Raw genomic sequence first — 23590 nt, 5'->3', positions numbered from 1 at the left:
AGAGAAATCAAAGTTAATGTTCTGCTCCCATGACTCTTCCTCAGTTGCAGATTGGTCACCGAACCAGAAACATTAATTCTGACTTCTCTTCACAGATGCTGCCAGACCTGCTGAACTTTCATAGCAACTTCTGTTTTTGATTAACTTCAGGTGGTTATATGAAACTTTTCCCTGCATCTGGATTCTAATGTTCAACAAAGAACAAACGGCTTTGGATTCCCTGTCTTTAACCAATTGCCATTGTTCAGCAAACAATATTAAATATCATAGAATCATATAGATATGTAGCATGGAAACAAACCCTTCCATCAAACTTGTCCATGCTATCCGGTTATCCTATATAAATCTAGTCCCATTTGCCAGCACTTGGCCCATATCCCTCCAAACCCTTCCTATTCATATACCCATTCAGAGGCCTTTTAAATGTTGCAATTGTACTAGCCTTCACCATTTCCTTTGGTAGCTCATTCCATACAAATACCACTTTCTTTGTGAAAACGTTGCCCCTTAGGTGCCTTTTATTGTTGAGATTTAACCACTTTATTGATCTTGACAGGCTGGTGAGGTTACAGGACCTGTGCACTTCATGTGCAGGTATTTTGAACCCTGATTTTATTCTTTTAGAATAGCAACTTATTGAAGAGAAGGTAGTATTGAGTTTTACAACTGAAATGAAATGTTTGAATTGGCAGTTACATATGAAAAGCAGGAATATCTAATTTATCAACATTTTCATGGCTGGCCACGTACTGAGCAACACATTATCTGAATGACATTTGATTGCACAGAGATGCAAAACGCATGTCACTTCCAATGAAAAAAGTCATTTGATTATCAGTTGTTAGTAACTGGACACAAACTAAACTGAGGCTCTTTTATGTATTTATAATGCGATAATAAAACATTTATTACTGTAAGGTTCAACAATGTAATATGGTGGAATCTACTTTTCTGTAATATATTCGGTTGTCTTCCTTCATAGTACATCTCACATTTTATTGAGATGTTGCGACAGAAATTCAATGTTGTACTCTTCCCTCCCAAGTGCTATAAAGTCAAATAAAAAGATTTAGATCAGTTATGGAACAGAGCAACATACAGTAGATTTAATATAACACTGATAATTCTATATGTACATTCCACATTTTTCAATCCATTGCTTTCCTCAAAGGCTGGAATTAAATCAACAAGGGGAAATTCAAAAAGGTGCTTTCTTCCGATGTCAACACAATAGGACAATTGAAAATGTAAACAGAATGTTAAAATAAACAGCTAGAAATTGTACTCTCGTTTACACTCTACTGGTCAAACCTGATTTAAGTACTTTGCAGTTTAATTTTCATACCTCAAAAGATGATTTAATGAAAAGGATTCATAAAGGGTAAAGGCTTGTACAATTACAACATTTAAAAGATATTTGGGCAGATACACAAATCAGAAAGGTTTAGAGGGATATAGGATAAATGTAGACAAATGGGACTAGCTCAGTTTAGGAAACTGGTCAGTATAGATGAGTTGGGCCAAAGGGTCTGTTTCCATGCTGTATAAATATGAATCAATAATAAAAAAAGAGCAACTGAAGCATATATTAATAATGAGATGAATGCTACAAAGAAAAAAAATTGGAAACCTTGAAGAAAGCAAGTATCTTTATTGACCATATTGGAGAAGCTATTTTGTAGAGAAATTAATAACTTTGACAGCATCTTTTTGAGATGTTAGGGCAGCCCTTCTTGCCAGCCACCAGTACCTCTAGGATTGACTCAGACACAGTGGAGCTGCTCTTCTCTGCAGGCTGTGGGGCATTGCCTTTCCTCCCCTACTTTTGAGGAGAAAGTGAGGACTGCAGATGCTGGAGATCAGAGCTGAAAATGTGTTGCTGGAAAAGCGCAGGTCAGGCAGCATCCAAGGAGCAGGAGAATCGACGTTTCGGGCATGAGCCCTTCTTCAGGAATGAGGAAAGTGTGTCCAGCAGGCCAAGATAAAAAGGTAGGGAGGAGGGACTTGGGGGAGGGGCGTTGGAAATGCGATAGATGGAAGGAGGTCAAGGAGATGACCTGGGGTGTGCAGTGAGAGAGGGACTCACTGAAATTCTTGTAGAGGGAGGAAGAGAGCTTCTTCAAGGAAGGCATCCTCCCCTACTTTTGGGCAGCAGGCTATCAGTCCTGTTTGAGCTCAGCGAAGATGAATACACCTCCTGCCTGAGTGGAGGTGGGTGAGGTAGAACCAATGCTTCACTTAAAGTTGTCATTTTCAGAAATGCAACCATAACCTTAAAGTGAAGACTTACTGGATAGCAAAGCTTTCTTAACAGCTTTTCCCACTGCCACCCCATTAAAGCTTCAATATTGCCACAACTATTCAGTTCTCATGGAGTGGCAGGGGTGGGGAAGATAATGAGACAAAATGTTCACAGATTTTTAAATAAACTCCCTGTTTATCAGCTGGTTTGAATCAGAATCAGGGCAAAAAAAAAAGGTTAGGCCACGGCCACCATTAAAAAAAATACAGGGATTCAGAAGGGTCTTAAAGATGTTAACACAAACTTCACGGCAGCCTCAGACCCTAGAATCATATCTAGGGTCCACAGAATCTTATTTTTCAACCAAGGGTCATAAGCCTACAGTTTAGGAAGCTCTACTCTATAGGATATTAGAACATTTTTGAATATAAATTTTTACTTCTCAGATACCAGTCCTTTAAAACATTTTTAAAAAAATAACTGGAAGCAAAGTGGGACTTCATTTCCACCATCTTATATATGTTGTGTCACAATACTAAAGTTTACCCAGAATCTTCCACTGAATACTCTATTGTTGAAGTTACAACTTTAGAATTCTAGAAAAATCAATGTTATAAAATGTAAGTTTATGCAAATTCAAGAATTGTTTTTGCATTCCTATGCCTAAGAATGAATATATTTATTTGAAAGCTTCTGTAAGGAATGAAAAAAAGCATTAAATGCACTAGCTAGAAAAACAGCTTTTTATTTCCAAGTAAGCAGATTTTAAAAAAAACAACTCTACCAAGCTCTTTAGAGCAAGATATAAATAGACAAGTGAGAATATCAAAGATCTTCATCTCACAAAATCAGGTACAGGAAGACAGATTGACAATCATTGGTGGGCAATTATGTTCATTCTCCAACTCTCTGCTTCCCTCTATTAACTGAAACAACATTCACCTCACAGATCAATACTTGGCAATTAAGTATATGCACATTTTAAATGGGGTGTGTGTCAGAGGTAGTCCCTTTTACCACAGTCAACTGCATCCCACTTCGTAGCTGGATGGATAACTGCATCTGATTTTGAACACTTAATCCAGCATCCAGGGTGGCCCCACATAGCTGCTTATCCACAGCAGCAACTACAGTCTGGTAACTAATTCTATTCACAGATGTAGCATATAGACTGGTGTTCCCGTATATGGAAGAATCCCCAATTTTCCTTTTTTAAAAATCGCACAATAAAAGCTGCTTTGATGGTATTCCCTTTCTGATACTTGTAACATTACAGTACAGCTACAAAGTCATCAGTGTAGATACAGAAGGTACTCCAAGATCATACATGCAGTTGACCACCACTCCAAGTCAATGGGAGCACATGTACAAAACAGAGTGCATGAAGCTGGCCAAAACCAATCCTCCTCCACGACAATCAACTCACTCACACAGGTTTCTTGGTTCCTTCAAGCTCGTCCAGTTATCAACAAAAATATGAATCGTAGTGAGCCCATCATACTAAAGAGAAAAATGCACAAGAACAAAAGAAGCAGGGCAGCAATCTCAAGTAGTGGTACATTTCCTTCCATGAGCAAAGATAAATAGGCAGCAAAGGACAACAATATCTAGAAATATTGGTAAGTCCAATCAAAATCAGACAATTCATCCTTATCTGCACTGTGGAAAGCTACGCAGGTCATTATGGCCATGTTAGAGTACATAATGTTATGGCACACACTAGACATTGGAATTTCCTATAATTATTGAAGATGGCAACGACAATCTTTAATAAGCATTCATTACTCACTCAAACGGCTAAAACGTGATTTGTTACTGAGTTGCGGAACAATTATAGAAACAGATTTTTCCTGTAAATATCCTGCTTATACATAGATTTATATTTTTTTAAAAATCACTATCAACATTCATTCCATGCATTCAATGAATTGCAATTTGTATGATACTGCCTCCAGTAACATTTCACAATGCAATATACAGTTCTAATATTTCCATATTGCACTGATCAATGTACAGTGGTTATCAAAGATGGCCATTATCACTCCATGTGAGAATGATAGCTGTCATCTACCGAGGAAAGTGAAATAGGATTACTCTATGTTTCCAAATAGAAATGAACACCATTTTCATCTGGATTTCCCTCTGGCATCAACTGACTTAGCAAGTTTAGCATTCTAACCCAATATCTCATTCAATACAATATGCATGGCAATGATGAAAAGATTACTCGAAATGAAGTAGATAACATACCTCTCCTTTCATGGAAACTAAGCTCCTGGCAGCTTCCATAAATTACACATTTGGTGTCAGGAGACATGCTAAAAGTTGCTACCTCTAACCCATTTGTGAAAAAACATTTTGTTTAAAATGTAGTTGTTCTGTACAGTCCATTTCTTCCAGTGCATCACTCCATCTTTTTTTCCGTGACACATATTATTTATCACAGAGAGCTTGCATGGCACCTTTTAGGATGTCATTGCATCTAACCTAACCATTTATTTTTCCAAATGTGTAATAAATTGCAATAGTGCAATGATATCATGACTTTATTGTGCACAATGTGCACAACTAGCTGCTCAACTCTAAAACAAGGTACTACACAATACTGGTAAACCATTTTATAACTGTTACTGTATGAAATAATACATCATTAAAGTTGTGGTACTGTTGTAATCATAGGTTTCAGCTGAGACCACTTTAGAGAATCAAGTGTATTAATGGCAATACACTGCCACAGGGACAATAGTTGCACTGATTCATTCTCTCAAGTTAAACTTTCTTCCATGTGCAATACAATAAATTTAAACCTTCATTTATCGTCACAATGGGATGGGATGGGTCTTTTTTATCTTACTAAATAGATCACCCTTTTGACAGCTACAGCTTTGATCAGGTATTCGAATGTAAGGACTGTTGCCTTTCAAGAGAACAAAGTTTATTGTTGGCATTATGATCAGAGAGAGAAAAGTTACACTGTAGTCAAATGTGGCTCTTCTCAAACATATAACTTGCTCCTAGTTTATTTTTAATGTTGGGTTTACATTTTGAACCCTGCAAACAATTAATGTGTTTTGCAGTGAAGATTTCAATAATTTTTCAAATGCTTGCTTTCCAGATTCCCAAATCCTGCTCCTTCCTGACCTCCCTCTCCCTTTATTCTTGTAGCCTCCTGCTGAAGATTTGCAAATGCAAACCATGTCTGATCCTCGCCAAGCTATGCAAAGTCCCTGGGTGATATGTGGAAGGTATTCTATTCTGGTCTTTTCCAATAAAAGGTCTATGAAGAGGTCAAGTCAAACAAAAACATCAACTCTGCTCCTCTCTCCACAGATGCTGCCAGATTAGTTGAGTTTATCCAGCAATCTCTGTTCTTATTTCTGTTCTTCTCTGATATGACTCACATATCCACCTGCATTTCCCTGGCAGGGATCAAAAGCTCACCATATGAGATGGAAAGCTCACCAACATCAAAACATTGCTGCACACTAATTCTCTACGTAATTCCAACTGCTATTCATCCATATTTTATAACAGTTACCTAGTGGAAAACATTTCAACTCACTGTAAATAGCAAAGTCAGTCAGAGTCAGCAAAATTCACTGTAATTAATGGCAGATGTTAAAAAAAATATTTCATCAAACAACTGCTGCTGCAACCAATGGTTACAACCTTTTAGGAATATTGAAACCAAAATGCAAAACCTAGCAATTTCAAAAAGACATGGCATGGTGGCTCAGTGGTTAGCACTGCTGCCTCACAGCACCAGGGTCCCAGGTTCGATTCCAGCTTTGGACAGACTGTGTGGAGTTTGCACAGTGTCTGCATGGGTTTCCTCTGGGTGCTCCGGTTTCCTCCCACAGTCCAAAGATGTGCAGGCCAGGTGAATTGGCCATGCTAAATTGCCCATAGTGTTAGGTGCATTAGTCAGAGGGAAATGGGTCTGGGTGGGTTACTCTTCAGAGGGTCGGTGTGGACTTGTTGGGCCGAACGGCCTGTTTCCACACTGCAGGGAATCTAATCTAATCATAACCAATATAACTTGCGGTCTACCCAATTGAAAGGAAACAGATAAAACTTACTCATAACGTAATGTTTAGACCAAAGTGCTTTTTGAGACTTCCAAAGCAAATATGCTACCTGAACACTTCATAATATAAAACCAATTATCCTCAAATGGTTTTCAAAAACAAACTACTACAAATTGCTGCTTTGGATGTTTGCTTTCTTTGTGTTTCTTGCTTCAGCCTTTAAAACAAATGTGAAGGTTTCATTCACTAGCCACATACCTGGGTCTCAGATTCCATCATATTCTTTCGCTACTGAACACAGCCTTCACTAATCAACTTAAACAAGAAACACAGTAGTTTGCTCTACTGAATACAGATAATACATCTGAGACAAGAGTCCTGAATGTCCTATGCTACTCACATGTAGTATCATTACATTACCTTACTCTTGCTACTCAACTACCTTGCAAGGCAATATAAAGTGGCAAGTTCAAAAGTGCAGTGCCAAAATGGCCTAAATGACAATGTCCACATTAGAATCCAATTTAAATAAAAAGATGCTAAAAGTATAGCTAGTATATTCTGCAATAAGTTACTATGCTTGTTGGATTTACAAAGTGGAGGGTGAAATCTCAAAAATGATGATTGTTTATGAATCACACTATCAATATCAAAACAAAATATGTACAAAGATGAAATTGGCATTGTTAAACTGCAATATTTAACCTGTTTAGTGGGCTGTATTGATTATTACAACTTTTTTAAAGTTTCTTACTTTTTAGGTGACTTTGACAAATAAATCCAAAACTAAAAATCTTTTATCTTGTCGATTTGCATTTATAAATTTTCCTACCAAAAAGTGATAAAATAGACAAAAAGCATTGCTGCACACACAAGTTTAAAAACCACTACGTTCCCAGAGCACTACAGAAGGCAATTTGACAATGGCCAGCGTCAATGTCTCTTCATCTGTACAATTCCTAAAAATCAGAATAGGAGAACACTTAAGCAAAGCCATAGTACTCAAACAAACATTATGCCATTCAGAAGCATGCCATTGGTTTTCCTAACATCTAGCTTCAAACACAGTTCTAAGGTCTTCTGCATTCTTTTCAGAATATTGTTGCACTGGAGATCATAAAATGTAGTTTAATGAAGAAAAGCCTTCACACACTACATGGAAGGGAAAACACTCCCTTTGATGCACCAGATCAAAATGTTACACAAAGCTATTGATAGAGTTCAGCAGAAAAGAAAGTATGGCCAAGATCAAGGACAGTTGGTAGCAGCTTATATTTTCTAAATCTCTCTTTTTGGAAATTGCATTTGAAATTCAGCAAACAGAAAACATAAAAATGTTTTAGAACATTCAAGGTGAGAAAGCTGATTCAGACTCTTTAATTCACACATCCAGATATCCTACCCTACCCAATCCTGCATCACACACCACCACCAACCCTCCCACATTGTTTTGGCATTCAATAGTTTAAATAATTCCACAGAACATAGTTGCTTTTCTTAACCTGAAAATGTATGCCACATCCTGATCAACTGCATTAATAAAGTGCAAATCATTTTCAAAACTTACTTTTAATTAGGAGAACGAGTACCTTCTAGTTCTATATAAATTGAAGGCAGTTTAAAGCATGGTCTGACCAGGGTACTACAATGTTTGACCAATATCTTCTGAAATATTTGGATAAAGTTGGCACCTTTCAGAAATTCAGAACATTCCAAAATATTTCACAGATAATGAAATACTTGAGAGTAATCACTTCCGTCATGCAGGAAAACGTGACTGCCAACTGTCACACTGTAAAGGTCCATAAATAGCAATGACGTAAATGACCAGCTAGTATGAGACGTTAGATGAGGGATGAAAATGTTGGCGAGGCCTACCAACCAAGATCACCTCCAGCCCACGCAGATCATTTTCGAATGAATGCAAAAATGTTGCATGTTCATTTGGAAGGATGACAATGAGTTTTTGCTTTAACATTGCACTCAAAAGACCTGATTTCCAACATTACCTCACTTGCTCAATACTACCTGAAGAGTCACGCTGGGTTATGAATCAAAGTTTCTTGAGTGGAATGACTCAACTTTTTAAAATCATAAATGAGAGTATCACCGTTTGGCCAAGGTAGATGTTAAATAGTTCAACATTTTTTGTTATGCTAAATGTTGCTTTTTCATTGTTCGGACATATTTAAGCAAAGAATTTGCATTATTTAGCACTTTGCACAACCATGGGATATCCCAAAGTAAGAGGGTAAAATTGTCATAGTCCTACCAAACCATAAGGCTCATTATCATTAGAGAGACATGAATAGTGTTGGTTTTAGACTGAGGGTTACCATACCTCCAGCGAGGTGGAGAGAGGTTGAGAAGGTGGGTCTTTCATGGTGCAGTGTGGCACTGAATGTACGCTGTTGGTGTCACTTTAAGTTATAAACCAGCTATCCAGCCAACTCAGTTAACCAACCTCTCTTGCCCTAAAGTATTCACAACTCAAGAAGTACTTTTGAAATGAGGTCACTGTTGCAAAAGTAGGCAGTGCATTTTGCTCACATCCAGCTCCGACATGTGAAAAACAGGAAGATCATCTGTGTTTTTGATGTTTCAATCACATTCACCACAACACCAAGGATAACATCTCCATTCTTCTTCAAAAACTGGAGGCAAAATGGGGCCTCGGTTTAAAGTCTCATGAAAAGACCTCAACATCAGAATGGCAACCTTGATTTTTGTGCTCAGTCCTAGAGTTGGAGTTGATTATAGTTGAGTCTTAGTAACTGAGCCACATTAAGTCCAAGTCTTGTTCTGCATTATCCTTGCTCATTTCAATACCACTTGACATAAGCATTTTTTCTTTTGCATATGCAGTGGTTGACATTTGCCTTCATTAACTTACAAATATCATTGTTTTACTTTTACGTACTTTGTCCATTCCATTGTGACTTTTAAGGTCCATCTTGCAATCTAGCTGTTCATTCTACTCTTGTATTATCTGCAAACTTAATAGGTTTGCATCAAGCTGGAGGTCATCCCAACACTAAACCAAAGGTACTCCATACAGTACACCATTTCTCACCATTCCTTCCAGCAGAATTCCTCTAACCAATGTTTGTGGTCTATCCATTTGCGACTTCCTTCCTCATTCCCATATTTGCTTGAATCCCCAAAGCCAAAAGCTGTTAGGTGCACTTTGCCATAGAGTTTCACAGTCCATTTTCACTTTGATTGAAAGAAGAAAATGGTGTCTATCCAATGCTGACTGCTATTAACTAGGTTGCAGACATAGAATTGATCAAGCTTGATAATGTCTATTATTTTACAGGCAAAGCACTTAATGGGTCTGTAATAGCCTCCATTCATTGTCAAACATATATTGAAAACAGATCAATTTTTTATATAATAGTATTTCCCTAGTGCGCACTGATTCCACATAAAGATCATAGTGTGTAGATCTGGTGAGACACCAGAGTGTCTGTTAGGAATTTGGAAAAAAAAAAAAATCACTGGACATATTTGCCTCAAGCTCATTTAGCCTTCCTAGGGCTCTGATCTAATGAATATGGAGGTAATTGAATATATTCAGAATATGTATGTTTAGAGTGCACACCTTGTCAATATGTGGAGGAAGCTATCATTCAGATTTTTTCTTGTGCTCATCAATTTCAAATCTATTTATATCTCTCTCACTGTTTCACCAATTTTCCACTGCCTTTATCCATATTTTGTCTTACTCAACTAATCACCCTTTTGAAGTTTTTCTTATCTTACATTCACCCCTGTGGACCATATTGCCCTTCTCTCTGCACTTTACCTCAACATTAATTTGTTGTTCACCCATTACAGAACTTGATGGGTTCTGAGAATATAACTATCCGTCATGAACCTTTTCAGAGGCAATGCATTAAATGCATTGAATCCTTGCTGGAACTTGGTTATGTGGGTAGGCTCCATTATCTTGCCCACTGCTCATTAATCATATGTCATAGAATCCCTACAGCTTGGGATCAGGCCATTCGGCCCCTCAAGTCCTCAAATCCAAACAGCATCCCAACAAGACCGACTCCCCAACTCTCTCTAACCTGAATTTCCCTTGGTTAATCCACACCCTTGGGCACTATGGGCAACTTAGCATGATCAATCCACCTAACCTGAACATCTATGAACTGTGGAAGGAAACCAGAGCACTCAGAGGAAGTCCGCAATCCATATTTGCCAGAGGGTGGGATCAGACATTGGTCTCTGGTGTTGTGAGACAGCAGCATGAACCACTGAGCCACCATGCTACTTGTTAGACTATCTGGTAACAAGGAAACCTTAGCCAAACCAGTTTTAATTCAAATTTACCCTTCCCAAAATATTTACATGACAGCAATTAATTTTATTCAAATTAGAAATAGGATTTCAAAATCAACAGCAATGTGAGTTTTGAAGGATAAATAAACATCACCTTAGGAAGTGTAGCTACGTTTGATGTAAAGTACACTCAACATTCATATAAATTAAATGCACTGAAAATTGAAAAGTCAGCAGTAACCCAATGCAATATTGCTTAAATATTGTAAAATACATATTCAAAAACAACTGTGGATGCCAAACATTTTTAAATTAAATTTTGAGAAGGTTCCAAAGAGTTCTGAACTTTTAAAAAAAAATCTTTGTTTTAAAAGAACTCATATTAAATATTGAATATTTATATGAGCAGATAAGTGAAATGCAAGTGGTTCTACTCTTGAACAACGTTTCACATACTTGTTGTGATGTCTACTACTAACCTTCACAGAAATTCTCATGACAATCAAAAATGCAGAATACAAAATAATTTCCATCCAAATTAGGCTTAAAGTTCAGAATTTGAAAGTGATGACGTGACTCATTGAAAAAAACTTGTTAGTACAACAATATACACTGTGTTTTCACTTGTCACAGAGGAGAACCACTATGTAAATAGCAGTTAAACAGGCAAGAAAAATAACACTTCAGACAAATTTCCTATGATGCTAAATAAGGCATTTTGCTATGAATCAGTCTACCTGAGGATTCTGCTTGGAGCTCACCTTTTATGGACATTAAAAGCAAATTCATAATTAAAGATTCAGTTTAAAGGAATACTAAACTCTTCAGAAGAGGGGTTTCAGGGAACTACCAATTCCAAGGCAAATGTATTTAGCTCAAGCTTGCTTTCAGTTTCCAACATACAGCAACATCTTAAAGACAAAATAATCATGAAACTTTGATGTGCATGTTAGTAATTTGTACGTGATAAGGTGTGCACTAAGAAGCATTTCCAATAGATCAATGTTGGTATGATCATAGTCTAATTGACATGTATTTGTGGAGAGTCAGCATACTTTTATCCTTGTTCAAGGTTGACAATTCAGTGCTCACCTGGCCAAATTAATTATTCTTGGTATTTAAATCACAGAATCCCTACAGTGCAGAAAGAGGCCATTTGGCCCATCAAGTCTGCACCAACCATCTAAACAGCATCATACCATATCCCGGTAACCTTGCATTTACCATTAAAAATCCACCTAGATAGAATCAATCATACAATCCCTACAGTGCACAAAAAGGTAAAAGTCTGCACAGTTTGAACAGAACTAAAAGAAAATAATCAGTTCCTGCAACAGTGCCATCTTCGTGATCATAAGTTGACCAAATCCAGTGAGATTTGACAAAGCAATAGTATAACATTAACAAACTTGCAAATACAGCTGCGTTCATCAGCTTAATCAAAGTTATAAAACCGATAGCCTGTCTAAACCACAAGTTAAACCCCACCACAGCCAATAACATTAGCACATTTTTACATTAGTAGCATATTTATTAAACTGAATGCATGTGACATATTAGTTCCATGAGATTGAGAAAATCAGTCTAATATGCAAAAGCTTACAACTAGCGCCTTTGACGAGGAGTTTTAATTCAAAAAATTATACTGTTTGTGTTTCAAATTAGAATTAATTGTGTTTTGGAATTTAGCAGTGTTAACTAATATCAATTGAACAACTGTAGTAGCATATACACCAGAAGCAGAGGGTGATTTGAGCACAGACTTCAAAATTTAAGCATGTGAAACCTAATAAGTATATAGAATTGGGTCTAAAGTTAGAAATGAAACATGAACTAATACAACGTATTTTCTTTTATAAACACAAAACACCCATCATTAGTAATAAAGAAAATCACTTAGCTGAAATTTGTCAAATGTTAACAGATACCCTTTGCTGCTATTGACAATGCATTAAAGCTTTTGCTGGGGGTTCAGAATCAAACAAAAAAAAAAAAGAGAGAGTGTACTGAAAGAATTTGGAAAGGAATTTCCATGAAAGTTAACCTTTTCGATCATGGGATAAAACAACATTTTAACTATGTGATGCAAATAGAGGTGTGGCTAAATCTCAACATGCAGTAAGAGGAGGACATCTTTTTCCCTTTAAAGTTCACTTGTTTAGAGTGTTGATATTAAAACAAGTAAGCATTGGATGACACTTCTTTATTGTCCATTTGCTTATTATGATGTTTTGCAGTAAACTAAGAAATAAACAACTTTTTTTTCCTTCAATGATCAGGGAGACTTCATTTTAGATTTCATTATAGGAAGAAAAGAATTAGAAATATTGAAAACCTTGGAAAATAAATATGCTAACTATTTTTAACCTAGGCTGTTATATGAATGGAACCCAATGAAAATTAAATTCAACAGTTAAGTAGGAATTTCTCCAGGCTGAGAAGTTGCCAATTCTTCCTCGACTGCAAAACCAAAATAGATACTCTCGCTCCATTGAGTTCAAAGTACAGGTATTCTTTGGATTTTCAGTATTACCTACAATGAACCAGGGAAGTACACAACTATCCCTTCTTTGTAATAGGAAGGCGTTAAAACATGCCTAAAAAAATGATAAAGGACTCCCATTGGCATTAAACAAAACCTCATCAAAAATGGCATTAGATTTCAGAAAATTTAGGGACAGGAAGAAGTACTCAGTATTGTTTTACCAATACAGTGGAGTCAAAATACACCAAAGTAACCAAATTATATGGTCACTGCCAGTCTTTGAATTCTACCTTGAACATCCTTAAAGGATAGTCTTTAAATATGATTAGCTGTTATACCAGAGATTTGGGGGTGGGGGGGGGGGGGGGGGGCAGTGAGTTAAACCAAAGAATAACATCAAAAAAGATCCAAAGAACTGCATATGCTGGAAATCAAAAACAAATACAGAAATGCTGGAAAAAAAACTCAGATGTGGCAGCATCTGTGAACAGAAAGCAGAGTTAACATTTCAGGTTCAGCAAACATTCTTCAGAACTGACTATAACTAGAAAAGGTTTAGTATAAATGCTGAAGATGGGGTTACGGGAGGGAGGGAGGATGCGAGGGGGTGAGGCAGCGGGCGGGTGGGTGGTGGGGGAGGGGGGGAAAAAAAGAGGGTTAGTAAATGGTGGGTAGAGATGGAGCCCAGAGGGAGAAAAATGTTTGGGCAGACAAAGGACTGGGTAAAGATCAGCAACAGCTATTAATGGGGACCACTACTGGCTGACAAAGAAAATCATTTTTCAAATTCATTTTTTTCCCCCATGTTCAGATATTGAAATATAATTCTTTGGTCCAAAATTCAGCCTACCTGAATAAGGTTATCCACACAAATAGGCAACACCAGCACATAAAGCTAATCAAAAGAGAGGATAAAAGGCCCATAATACATTAGAAATCATATTTATTCTAAATAATCACAAGTACTAGACAGGAAATTCACACCCTTCACCTTTTCACAACATCAATGCTTTGCTAAATCCCATTCACTTACAAATTCATACATACACTATACAAGCAGATATTAAATCTAAGATGGCTATCATGAACTTCTCCAGCTTTGCTCCTATGGATCATCAAACCACTTGTTGGTTTCTAACAAAGCCCACTTTTCTAATCAATCTGTTCAGGGATGTTACAGCACACCTATGGCACAGGTGGGAACTGAACCTGGGTCTCTCTGTCCAGGGGTAGGGACAAAAGGGCCTTAAACTAAGCTATTATCCCTTATTCTGAATATGATGTGGGTGGCTAAGTTATTGCATCAATTATCTTTAATTCACTCTCATCAAGCAATTTAAAAGCCTACACCACAGATAATTCTCTCTAACGAGTTCTGAGAAGATTTGTAGCTCAGGTTGAGGTGCTGGATGTAAGTTTGCTTACTGAGCTGGAAGGTTCGCTTTCAGACATTTTGTCACTATACTAGGTATCATCATCAGAGAGCCTTCGGATGAAGCACTGGTGGTATGACCCGCTTTTTTGGTATAGTATTTAGGTATACCAAACTGATGTTACCTAGTATGGTGATGCAACGTCTGAAAACAAACCTTCCAGCTCAGCAAGCAAACTTACATCCACAATTCTCTCTAAATTTAGGAAAATTTAAGGATATCTTTTCAAAGTATGTATAAATGAAAACGCATGAGCTTTAAATTTACTTCTGCATACTTACATCTTAGCCCTCTGTCATTCAAAATGCATGTATGCTTCTAGAGAAGATTTTCATTCTAGAAGTCCATTAATGATGAGACTGTGTATGCATAGCTCAAAGGCTCGAAAGACTAAAGCTAATAAAGTACATGAAAAATAAATTTCAATAGTATATTAGATTATACAACCATATTATATAAAGCATACCACGCTAACACCCATGGCTCTGAACAACACAAATAATTCAAACTTCTATATCAACATACAAACTGAATTCTACACAAAGCTTACATCACGAGGATGCCGTCCTTAAGGAGAGAACTACAGCTCACCTGTCAGGAGGAGCAAAGCGAACATGTAACTAAAATGTTGTTGCTTACAATTATTTTTTCTTCAAAGTCACCCTGTCTATTACTAACAATTTAAAACCACAGGTAGCCTTTTTTTGGTCTGCTCAGAATATATTGATGCAAACTGGAATGAAAAGATTAATAATTAAGCTTAACTTATCTATCTTTATGCAAAATTTAATCCAGAAAGTCTATTTTATTTGCGACTTCCAGTTATAAGGAATAGAATGTGAGATAGTACTCAGCGGCATTTTATAGAATACATAAACATTAAAGCTCAAGTTACTTTCAAGGGTGTTTCCTTCACATGCTTTGTAGTCACAATAAATACTCTAATAGAAATATCAGAAAACACCTATTTCTAACTACGAACATTAAGCAGAATAGCTTGAAAGAAAACTCTTCACTTGCCTAGATAAATGCACTCTAACAGTATTCAAGTAACTTGACACGGTTAAGGAAAAAGCAGGGCCACTTGATTGGCACTCTATTCACCAACTTCAACATTCATTCCTTCCAACTACCACCATGACTATTTTATACCCCATCCACAGGATTCACTGCAGCAACTTGCCAAGGCCCCTTCAATTACAACTTCCAAATCCCTAATCTTTACCACATTGAAGTAGAAATGGAGCAAGCATATGAGATCACCACCAAGTGCCTATCCAAATTGCACACAATTCAGACTTAAATGTACAGTACTATTCTTTAATTTGTTGTCAATTCAAAACACTGAAATGTCCTAACGAACCACACTGTGGGTTGATCATCACCACAAGGATTCCAGTTGTTCAAAGTGTATAGAGAAAGATACAGTTCAGGAATAGACCATTAAACCACTCCACCAATTGATAAGATTTTGGTGGATTTAATTTTGGCCTTATTTCCACATTCCTGTTTACCTCTACAGCATTTGACTCCTTTTTTGATTAAGAATCTAACTCAGTCTTAAAAAGATTCAATAACTCAGTCTTCCACTGCTTCCAGTGGAAAGAGGATACCACAAACCAATGACCCTCAGAAAAATGATTTTCACCTCTAACTTAAACAGGAGATCTCTCCACCACCACCTAGAGGACAATCAAAAATTCACATTAAAATCAAGGCCCTGCCAGCAACACCCACATGCTACGAAGAAAGACAATACCTGCAAAGCAAAACTGAAATCCTGCAGGATTACCAAATGTGTTTTGTTTTTTGAGAAAGCTGTATGACAAATAGTTTCAGATCTTTTTTGTGATATATCCTGCTGTGTAGGCAGAAGAATGCTACTGGAGCTTCTCTATAGTTCTTGATGTCCAAAAACATCATACAGGAAGAATCGAATGTAGGTGTTCATTAGTGTCAATGTTCAGAAATAAAGCTTTGAAGAGTGATGGTCTCCATTATTGAAGATGCAAGAAGCATTGATGCATGGAAGACAGTAAATTAAAATTATCATCTACCACTGCTTAATGGTGCCTTCATAAGTGATCTAGTTGTTCTTTAAGGAATTTATTAAGTAGCATTTGGGAAGGATTGCAGTAAAACAACTTTAAAAGATGACAAGCTATAAAAGCAACATATTTTCTGGTGTTACATCCCATGGATGGCCAATAAATCAAGGAAAAATGGTTTTGCTCAAAAAAGTACTCTGCAGTAGCTACAGTTTTCATATATTGTACAAACAGTAACATTGAAGACACACTTACATTTTGCTGTTTAAATGCAATGTTCAATTCCAATAACAATGCCTGGAATTGTACTTTCCTGGAAATAATGAATTAAGAGTTACTCACCAACTGTATTCGACAAATTGCAAATAAAAGTCTGAGTTCCCCTTTAGTATTGATAATACTAAACCCATACAGAACTGCCAATTGTTGTTTTGCTGTAGCTTAAGAAGGCTGTTATTTGTGATAACATGTCCAACACAATAACATATTAAAACTTTTGTTGATGAGACTCATTCTTAATACCATTCATATTTTCAAAATAACTTAGTTGAAATTGTTTGCTGACTGCAATGTTAAGGTCAGTTTGGTATAATAAAATTTGTTTCATATTAAACAAACATTGTGATTCTGTAAAGTTTCAACACAGTATAACTTTGTTCTTGAATGAGTTCCAAATAAAAGTTGTCCATTACATATGGCAGATTGGATTGTTGATACATTATCCATGTTCATGTTTAACTACTTTGCAGCCAAATCCCTGACTCTCCATGTACCCAGCTCCTCCCGTCCCAATTCCTCTTACAGGATTCCTAGTTCCTTCCAAGTCTAGGTTCAGGCTTCTCCAAAATCTACAAGGCCCTTCCCAAACACCATGCTATGGCCTTCCACACCTTAGCCTAGATCCCGCTTCCACCCAATGGCAATTCCTTTCAAAATTTAGAGTATCCAAATATCTGTCTGCACCCTGACACCTATCTTAACATCTCCCTCAACTATCTCGAGAAAAACAACAAGTACTTCAGTCCAGAATTTCTTTACCCCTAAACCTCCATATCTAAGACAAACTCTTCTTACTGCATCTTGTTCTGCATATTATCAGAGGGCACATAAGACCCACAGAGTTCCTATGCAAAACAAACATTCCATACTCAAAGCTTCAAACTTAACTCCAACTTCGAACGTATTAAATCCTCACTTAGGTTCTGGTTGCGTTCCTGAAAATCATGACTTTCACTGAAATGACTTTACAATGAATCATAAAAGATTTCCAGAGGATTTAATGTTAAAGCTGGAGTTTAGTTTATTTGAACATCTCTCACCAAGAAAATAATTATGAGTTGAAATATTGTCGCTTGTGCAGAATTGTGCATTTAGCTGAAATACCTTGCAAAACGTCACTAGTCACAAAATTACATTCACCACTGTTTCCAACATCCCATTTCCAAATTTGAGCTCTTTTCCCTTCTGAAGCTGAATTACTGCAAAGAAAAGGGTGAAGAAAGAGCCCATCCACACCTCACCAAGATCTGGCCTCAAAGCTCCTACAGCTCATAAATAGGTCCCCAAGCACCAATTCAACAGATCCTTACAGATCACAGTACAACACTACCAGAACAACACATTGACAGAACAGATTTATCTGCATATGCAAAACCATGTTTTAAGTACTAAAAGCAACAGTAACGTAACACTTGAACCAAAGTGGACAATTTAACCCTGAGTTTGATCAGACAGCTAATGAAATTGTGGATGAATCATCTGCCATCCAAGACCACAGACCCACCTTTGCCCTCATATCCCTTAACACCTGCAGCTAATAAATAAATCAACCACAGATTCAAAAATAACAATGGATCTGTCACTAACTGTATTTGCAGAAGGGAATTCCAAACTTCTACCACTGCTTTTGTGCAGAAATACTCTACACTCTTGAAAGGTTTGTCTCTAATTATCTTACAGTAGGCCCCAAGTCCTAGATTCTCTGACCATCATGAATAATTCTCTATATCAATTCTATAAATGTTCCTCTTGATAACTTAAAAGCTTTGACCAAATCACTTCAAACCTTCTAAATTTGGGGGGAATTCAATCTTAGTTTATGTAATTTAATACTTGGAGTCGAGATATTATTCTGGTAAGTCTATGCTGCACTCCCCACCCCTGATAAACATATCCTTCTCTGATGTAATTCTCAGAACTGCTCACAGCACTCGTGGACTAGTCAGCATCTTATACAGTTGTAGCATAATGTGCTTCTTCATGCACTAGTTCTCTGAAGACGGTGAGTATTCCATAAGCTGCTATTTTGTTCTGTACCTGTGATCCACAGAACTCAATCCCATAATGGTTTATATCCCTTGTTTCCTATCTTTTTTACCATTTAAAATATATTCTGTCCCATCTCTTCAAGGTCCAAATTGGATAACCTCACTTTACTACACTGAAATTAATTTACAAGCTTTGCCGTACACTTTTAAACTATCTTTGGAATTTTATGCACCCATCTGCATTGCTTACAATGTCACATAACAGTGACAGCAGTAAACTTGGATATGTAGTTTCCAATACTACTTTAAGCCAATAATAAATAGTGAAGTGTTGAGGTCCCAACATCGATCCTTGCAGGACATCTCATCAATCTGTATACTTGTCATTATCCCTAGTCCGTCTCCTGCCACTCAACCAATTTCCTCAAATTGGGAAATTCAATAGTTTTGTATATTTACTTTTCACTTTTAAAAGCTATATTTGAATCTATACTAGTCTGATGGCTTTAAGGTGCCCTTGCCTAATCACAATGGTTCAATATGTTAGTTATTTTGAACAGTTGCAACTAAATTCTCCCAACTGCACAAATTTCTGCCTAATTTGACAGATGAAATCCCAAGTGTCAAATTCATAGAAAGGGAAGTAATCTACTGAATTTATCACATGGCACACTATTAAACAGAGCAGAAGTATGTAACCTCTGTCATGCCTACTCAGGAAAACTTTGACAAATACTGGGTTACCAAATTGAAGTGTCCACGTATTTGCTAGCACCCTTTGTAATTCAAAAAAAAGAATGCAAATAAAATTAGTTCAAAATATATTTCACAGAAATAGTCGTGCGATTTCACAAGGTGCAAAATGCTAATGAGAAACTGGAGCATGTTCGCCACTTTGCGAGGTGATAGAGAGGGGATACTCAGTGGTAGAAAATGGACCTTTTGGCTTATGGTCCTCAATGTGGTCATACAACCACATTACCCACAGGCTAACCTGCATTTGGGAGGACAGTTTGCTATTCTAAGTCGTGACAATGTCCATTTCCCTCACCAGTCAACCCTCTGACGTTTTAGAGGTGCCCAATGTATTTGTATTTTGCATTTAACTCCAGCCTTTGTGCTATGCCCTCTCCTTTATGACAGCACCAAGACTCATTGAGGTCACTACTTTCCCAGTTAGTTTAAACTTACAGTCAACCTCCACAGGTAAAATGAGAGCTCTGGCGTTATGGCAGTGTTTCTATGCCTAGGTCAAAAGGCTGGGGTTCGAGTCCTACCAGCTCCAAACACAGATGTGATAACATGTTTGGAGAGATTAATTTAAAATACCGACACAGATAAAATGACAACATGCAATCAATCTTAGCCACTATGACCAAAATAAAACTACTCAATTACTATTCCAAGTGTTTCGAAACAAAAGTAGCATACAAATTATATTTAGAGTCTATCCTTGGCCACGACCCATTGTATTACCTTACACCTATAAAGTAATAGAAATTTGAGTGTCGAATCGCTTCGTACTCCCACTAAAGAAAGTGCAATATTCCCTGCCTTACAAACGGCTGCAAAAGGTTTCTTTTTTTAAATTACAACACATTACTTTATTTGGTTGCAGGCATCCTATTGCGCTCTACAATGGAGTTAAATCACCAATAAACAACTGTAGCCAACGGGCGTAATAAAACAAACTGCAACTTTATGGTCAGAAGTGTTTAAATACGCGCCCTTGGGGTTACACGCGCGATGACCGCTGTGCAACAGTAACCTCGACCTCCAGTTATAACATATCCTCAGCCAGTTAATATAACCCTGGGCTGTATTTTAAAGGGGGAATATTGCCCAAAAGTAATACAGCCGCATGAATAATGTCGGCCACTTATCTTTCCTGAGATATGAACATGACTGTATCAAATATTTTAACCACGGAAATTCCAGTCGAACGTCAGTTTTCCAACCTTTCCAGGGTTGGAGAGGTTAAACAATAACAAAGCACACGAGAAGCATCTCTATCCCTTACAAAACAAGCATGGCATAGGACTTGACGCAAAATGATATGGATTTTTTGAGAGCGTGGGGACACTGTCATTTTAGAGCGAGTATCAGCCAGTGTTACTCCAATTTCACTCACGACAAGATTATTCTGCCTAACCCCTGTTTAGGGCAACAGCATCATGAGCCTCCCTGGATCATTAACCCTCCCGAATCTGCTAAAACCTTCATCAGACGATGTTGCTTCAAATATTACCGTCTCCCTGTTTGGCGAAAACAAAAGAAATGCGGTTTGATTTGTCCGTTCATTTTTATTTATTAATATTAAAAAAATTAAATGAAATCTCTCCGGGGCGGCAACAGTCGGTGGTTACAAGCAAGAAGCGAGGATTCTTGAGGAGTAATCCAGAGAGCGCGCTCAGACCCACTGCCTGTATTTCTAATGGCAGAAAGTGGACAGCTCTTGGGGCAGGGTGAAACCCAAGCTCCAGAAAGTGGGGAAAGACCGTACGATCCGCACCGACACGTGGATCAAAAAGAGATGGTTTAAACTGAAAGCACGCCGCCTCATTGTTCCCATCCCAGGTCGATAGAAGGTATCGCATGAGAATTCTGGCCAACGAGTATTGTGTCTTTCTCTGTCTAGTTCTAACGGGACATGGGCGGCAATTCCGGTAAAAAGCATCATTATTCACTCTATCGTGACCTGCCTGGATCTCAACCGGAAAATCAATTTCCAACCACCCAGACTGGAGGGCTGCCCCCTCACTGTCCAAACGGCGTTGAAACGTTCAAACAAGCGCGCCTCCAAGCTATAATCAGCCTCATCTTTTCTTCCTTTTAACTGCGTCCTTGGTAACCCGCTCTCTGGTGTCCTCTTACTCTCACATACACCTTTCTGAAGATACTGTACCGGGTTACTTTATTGCAAGGCTTCAGCTGATGGATTATGCACACACAAGGCGTCAGGGAACGGGCGCACTTTTCTGCGCGAAGTGATCACCCCTGCTGCCTGAAATACATCAGCGAGCCTCTGAACTAGTGTTCCCAGGCAGAGTGCTGAAAACCCATCAAGCCGCCCATCGAGGGGTCGACTGGGAAGTCTGCCTTGTTTTGGTTCTGTTGTGATTCGTGGCTGGACAGCGAACGGTCGATAAAACCGCAGAAGTGTTGACTGCGACTCGTCCAACGCCGCTTCAGAGGATTAACAATGCTAAATACTCTGCTCTACTGCAAAATGCGAGAGACTGAAAAGCCCTGTTTCCAAAACGCACACACATACAAAAGGGCTTTAATACTGCATCTGGACAGAGAGATTTACAACGCGAGAGAAACCGGACATGCCCCAAAACTGCTAATGACTAGGGCAGCAGCTGGTAAGGTAACGCCTATTGTACTCTCAGACAACAGATGGGCAAGCTCTGCCTTCGCATTATATGCTACAACGCATCAATTCCTCCAACGAAACATCTAGCAAATAACACGTTTCAACATTTCCCCCCACTTCCTCAGGGAAAGAAACCGCACCGGCGGCACCGCCAGAAATTACGGTCGAAATAATTGCATCGAGCTACCCTGGAAGAAAAAAAAATCAAAAATGTTGGATGAAATAACATGTTACATCACAATTCTATTTTTGAAATCCCAATCTGATTAGACCTTAATCAACATTGTTCAAAAGAAATCACAGAAAGGGATATCCCCAGACTTCAGTTCCGACAAACTACACACAAGGTTGCCGGTACCAGAAGAACTATGCACGCAATACTGCTCACCAACACTTCTAGCTGAGAATAAAATTGTCATTCTCTCTCCAACCACCCCCCTCCCCATGTCCATGTAAATTCACACCAATTCCAAATAAATGCATTTAACATGTTACAAAGAAACATTCCAACTATGCAAGACTTCATTGCAGTAGGTGAATTACAAGATACTCCAGTATCTTGATACCAACAATAAGTGAAACAGCTGACATTCACTAGTGTGTCATTAAAATTTGCGCAAACCTGTCTGTCCCTTTCCAAGCGTTTTTTCCAGTCGATATGGTCCCACGTATTGAGCATGCTGGGCTCCCCCGATTTCTTTACCCGTTGACATTTTGACCGGGTTTTTTTTTCTCCCTGGTAAAATTAAAAGGAAATCCCTTGCAGATCCACTGACCGGTAGGGTTTTTTATTTAAATTTTCTTTTGAAATAAAAAAATCTTGCAAATAAAAAGAAAAGCTATGATCCATACACCATTGTGCTACACGCCAGTTCTACACCATGAAACAGTAAGATACGATATTATACGCTGAAGCAGCCTAAAGGACTAGCGGAAGCGCCTTGACGCGCTGTGATTGACATCACAACGAGCCACACATTGCTATGGGGAGACTGTCAGAACCACCGCAGCAATTATCAGCCCTTATACAACATAAAGAGAAACTTTAGGCTATGTCGCTTTCCCTTTAAAATGAAAGAAATACTGTAAAAGTTCTAGAGAAAAAAAACCTGAGAATACTAACAAACTTCTCTGACAATAATAACAGACTAATTTCACCAGCGCAATTGGAGGACTACAAACCCCATCGTGCAGTGCTTCTAAAAGGCACCTGTTCAAGGCTTGCTGCAATTTCTAGCTGTTTGATTTAACATTCCCCGCTCTCACAGTGTAGCTGCCCATTCACTTTACAAAGAATAGCCTTGCATTTAGTCATTAACGGGTATATTCACTAGTTTGAATGTTCGATAATTAAACCACTGCATCATACTCTGTTTGGAAATGTTCTACTGATGGGCGAGGATCGCTCTGACAGAGCC

At 37.9% G+C, this 23590-nt stretch overlaps 1 protein-coding gene across 1 annotated transcript in view; it reads right to left on the bottom strand.

The window, feature by feature from the left end:
• Window positions 1-23041, bottom strand: part of LOC122557836 (serine/threonine-protein kinase BRSK2-like) — a 966919-nt gene extending 943878 nt beyond the window's left edge. Inside the window, 1 exon segment of the mRNA XM_087996588.1 lies at window positions 22795-23041. Coding sequence (XP_087852714.1) covers window positions 22795-22885 — 91 coding nt within the window. The 5' untranslated portion in view covers window positions 22886-23041.
• Window positions 23042-23590: the final 549 nt, after the last annotated feature.

Source organism: Chiloscyllium plagiosum, unplaced genomic scaffold (genome assembly GCF_037043375.1).
Source record: "Chiloscyllium plagiosum isolate Xiang-an unplaced genomic scaffold, Cpla_swu_hap1 HiC_scaffold_18, whole genome shotgun sequence".
In the NCBI taxonomy this organism is placed as follows: domain Eukaryota; kingdom Metazoa; phylum Chordata; class Chondrichthyes; order Orectolobiformes; family Hemiscylliidae; genus Chiloscyllium; species Chiloscyllium plagiosum.
This window is presented reverse-complemented; position numbering and strand designations above follow the sequence as displayed.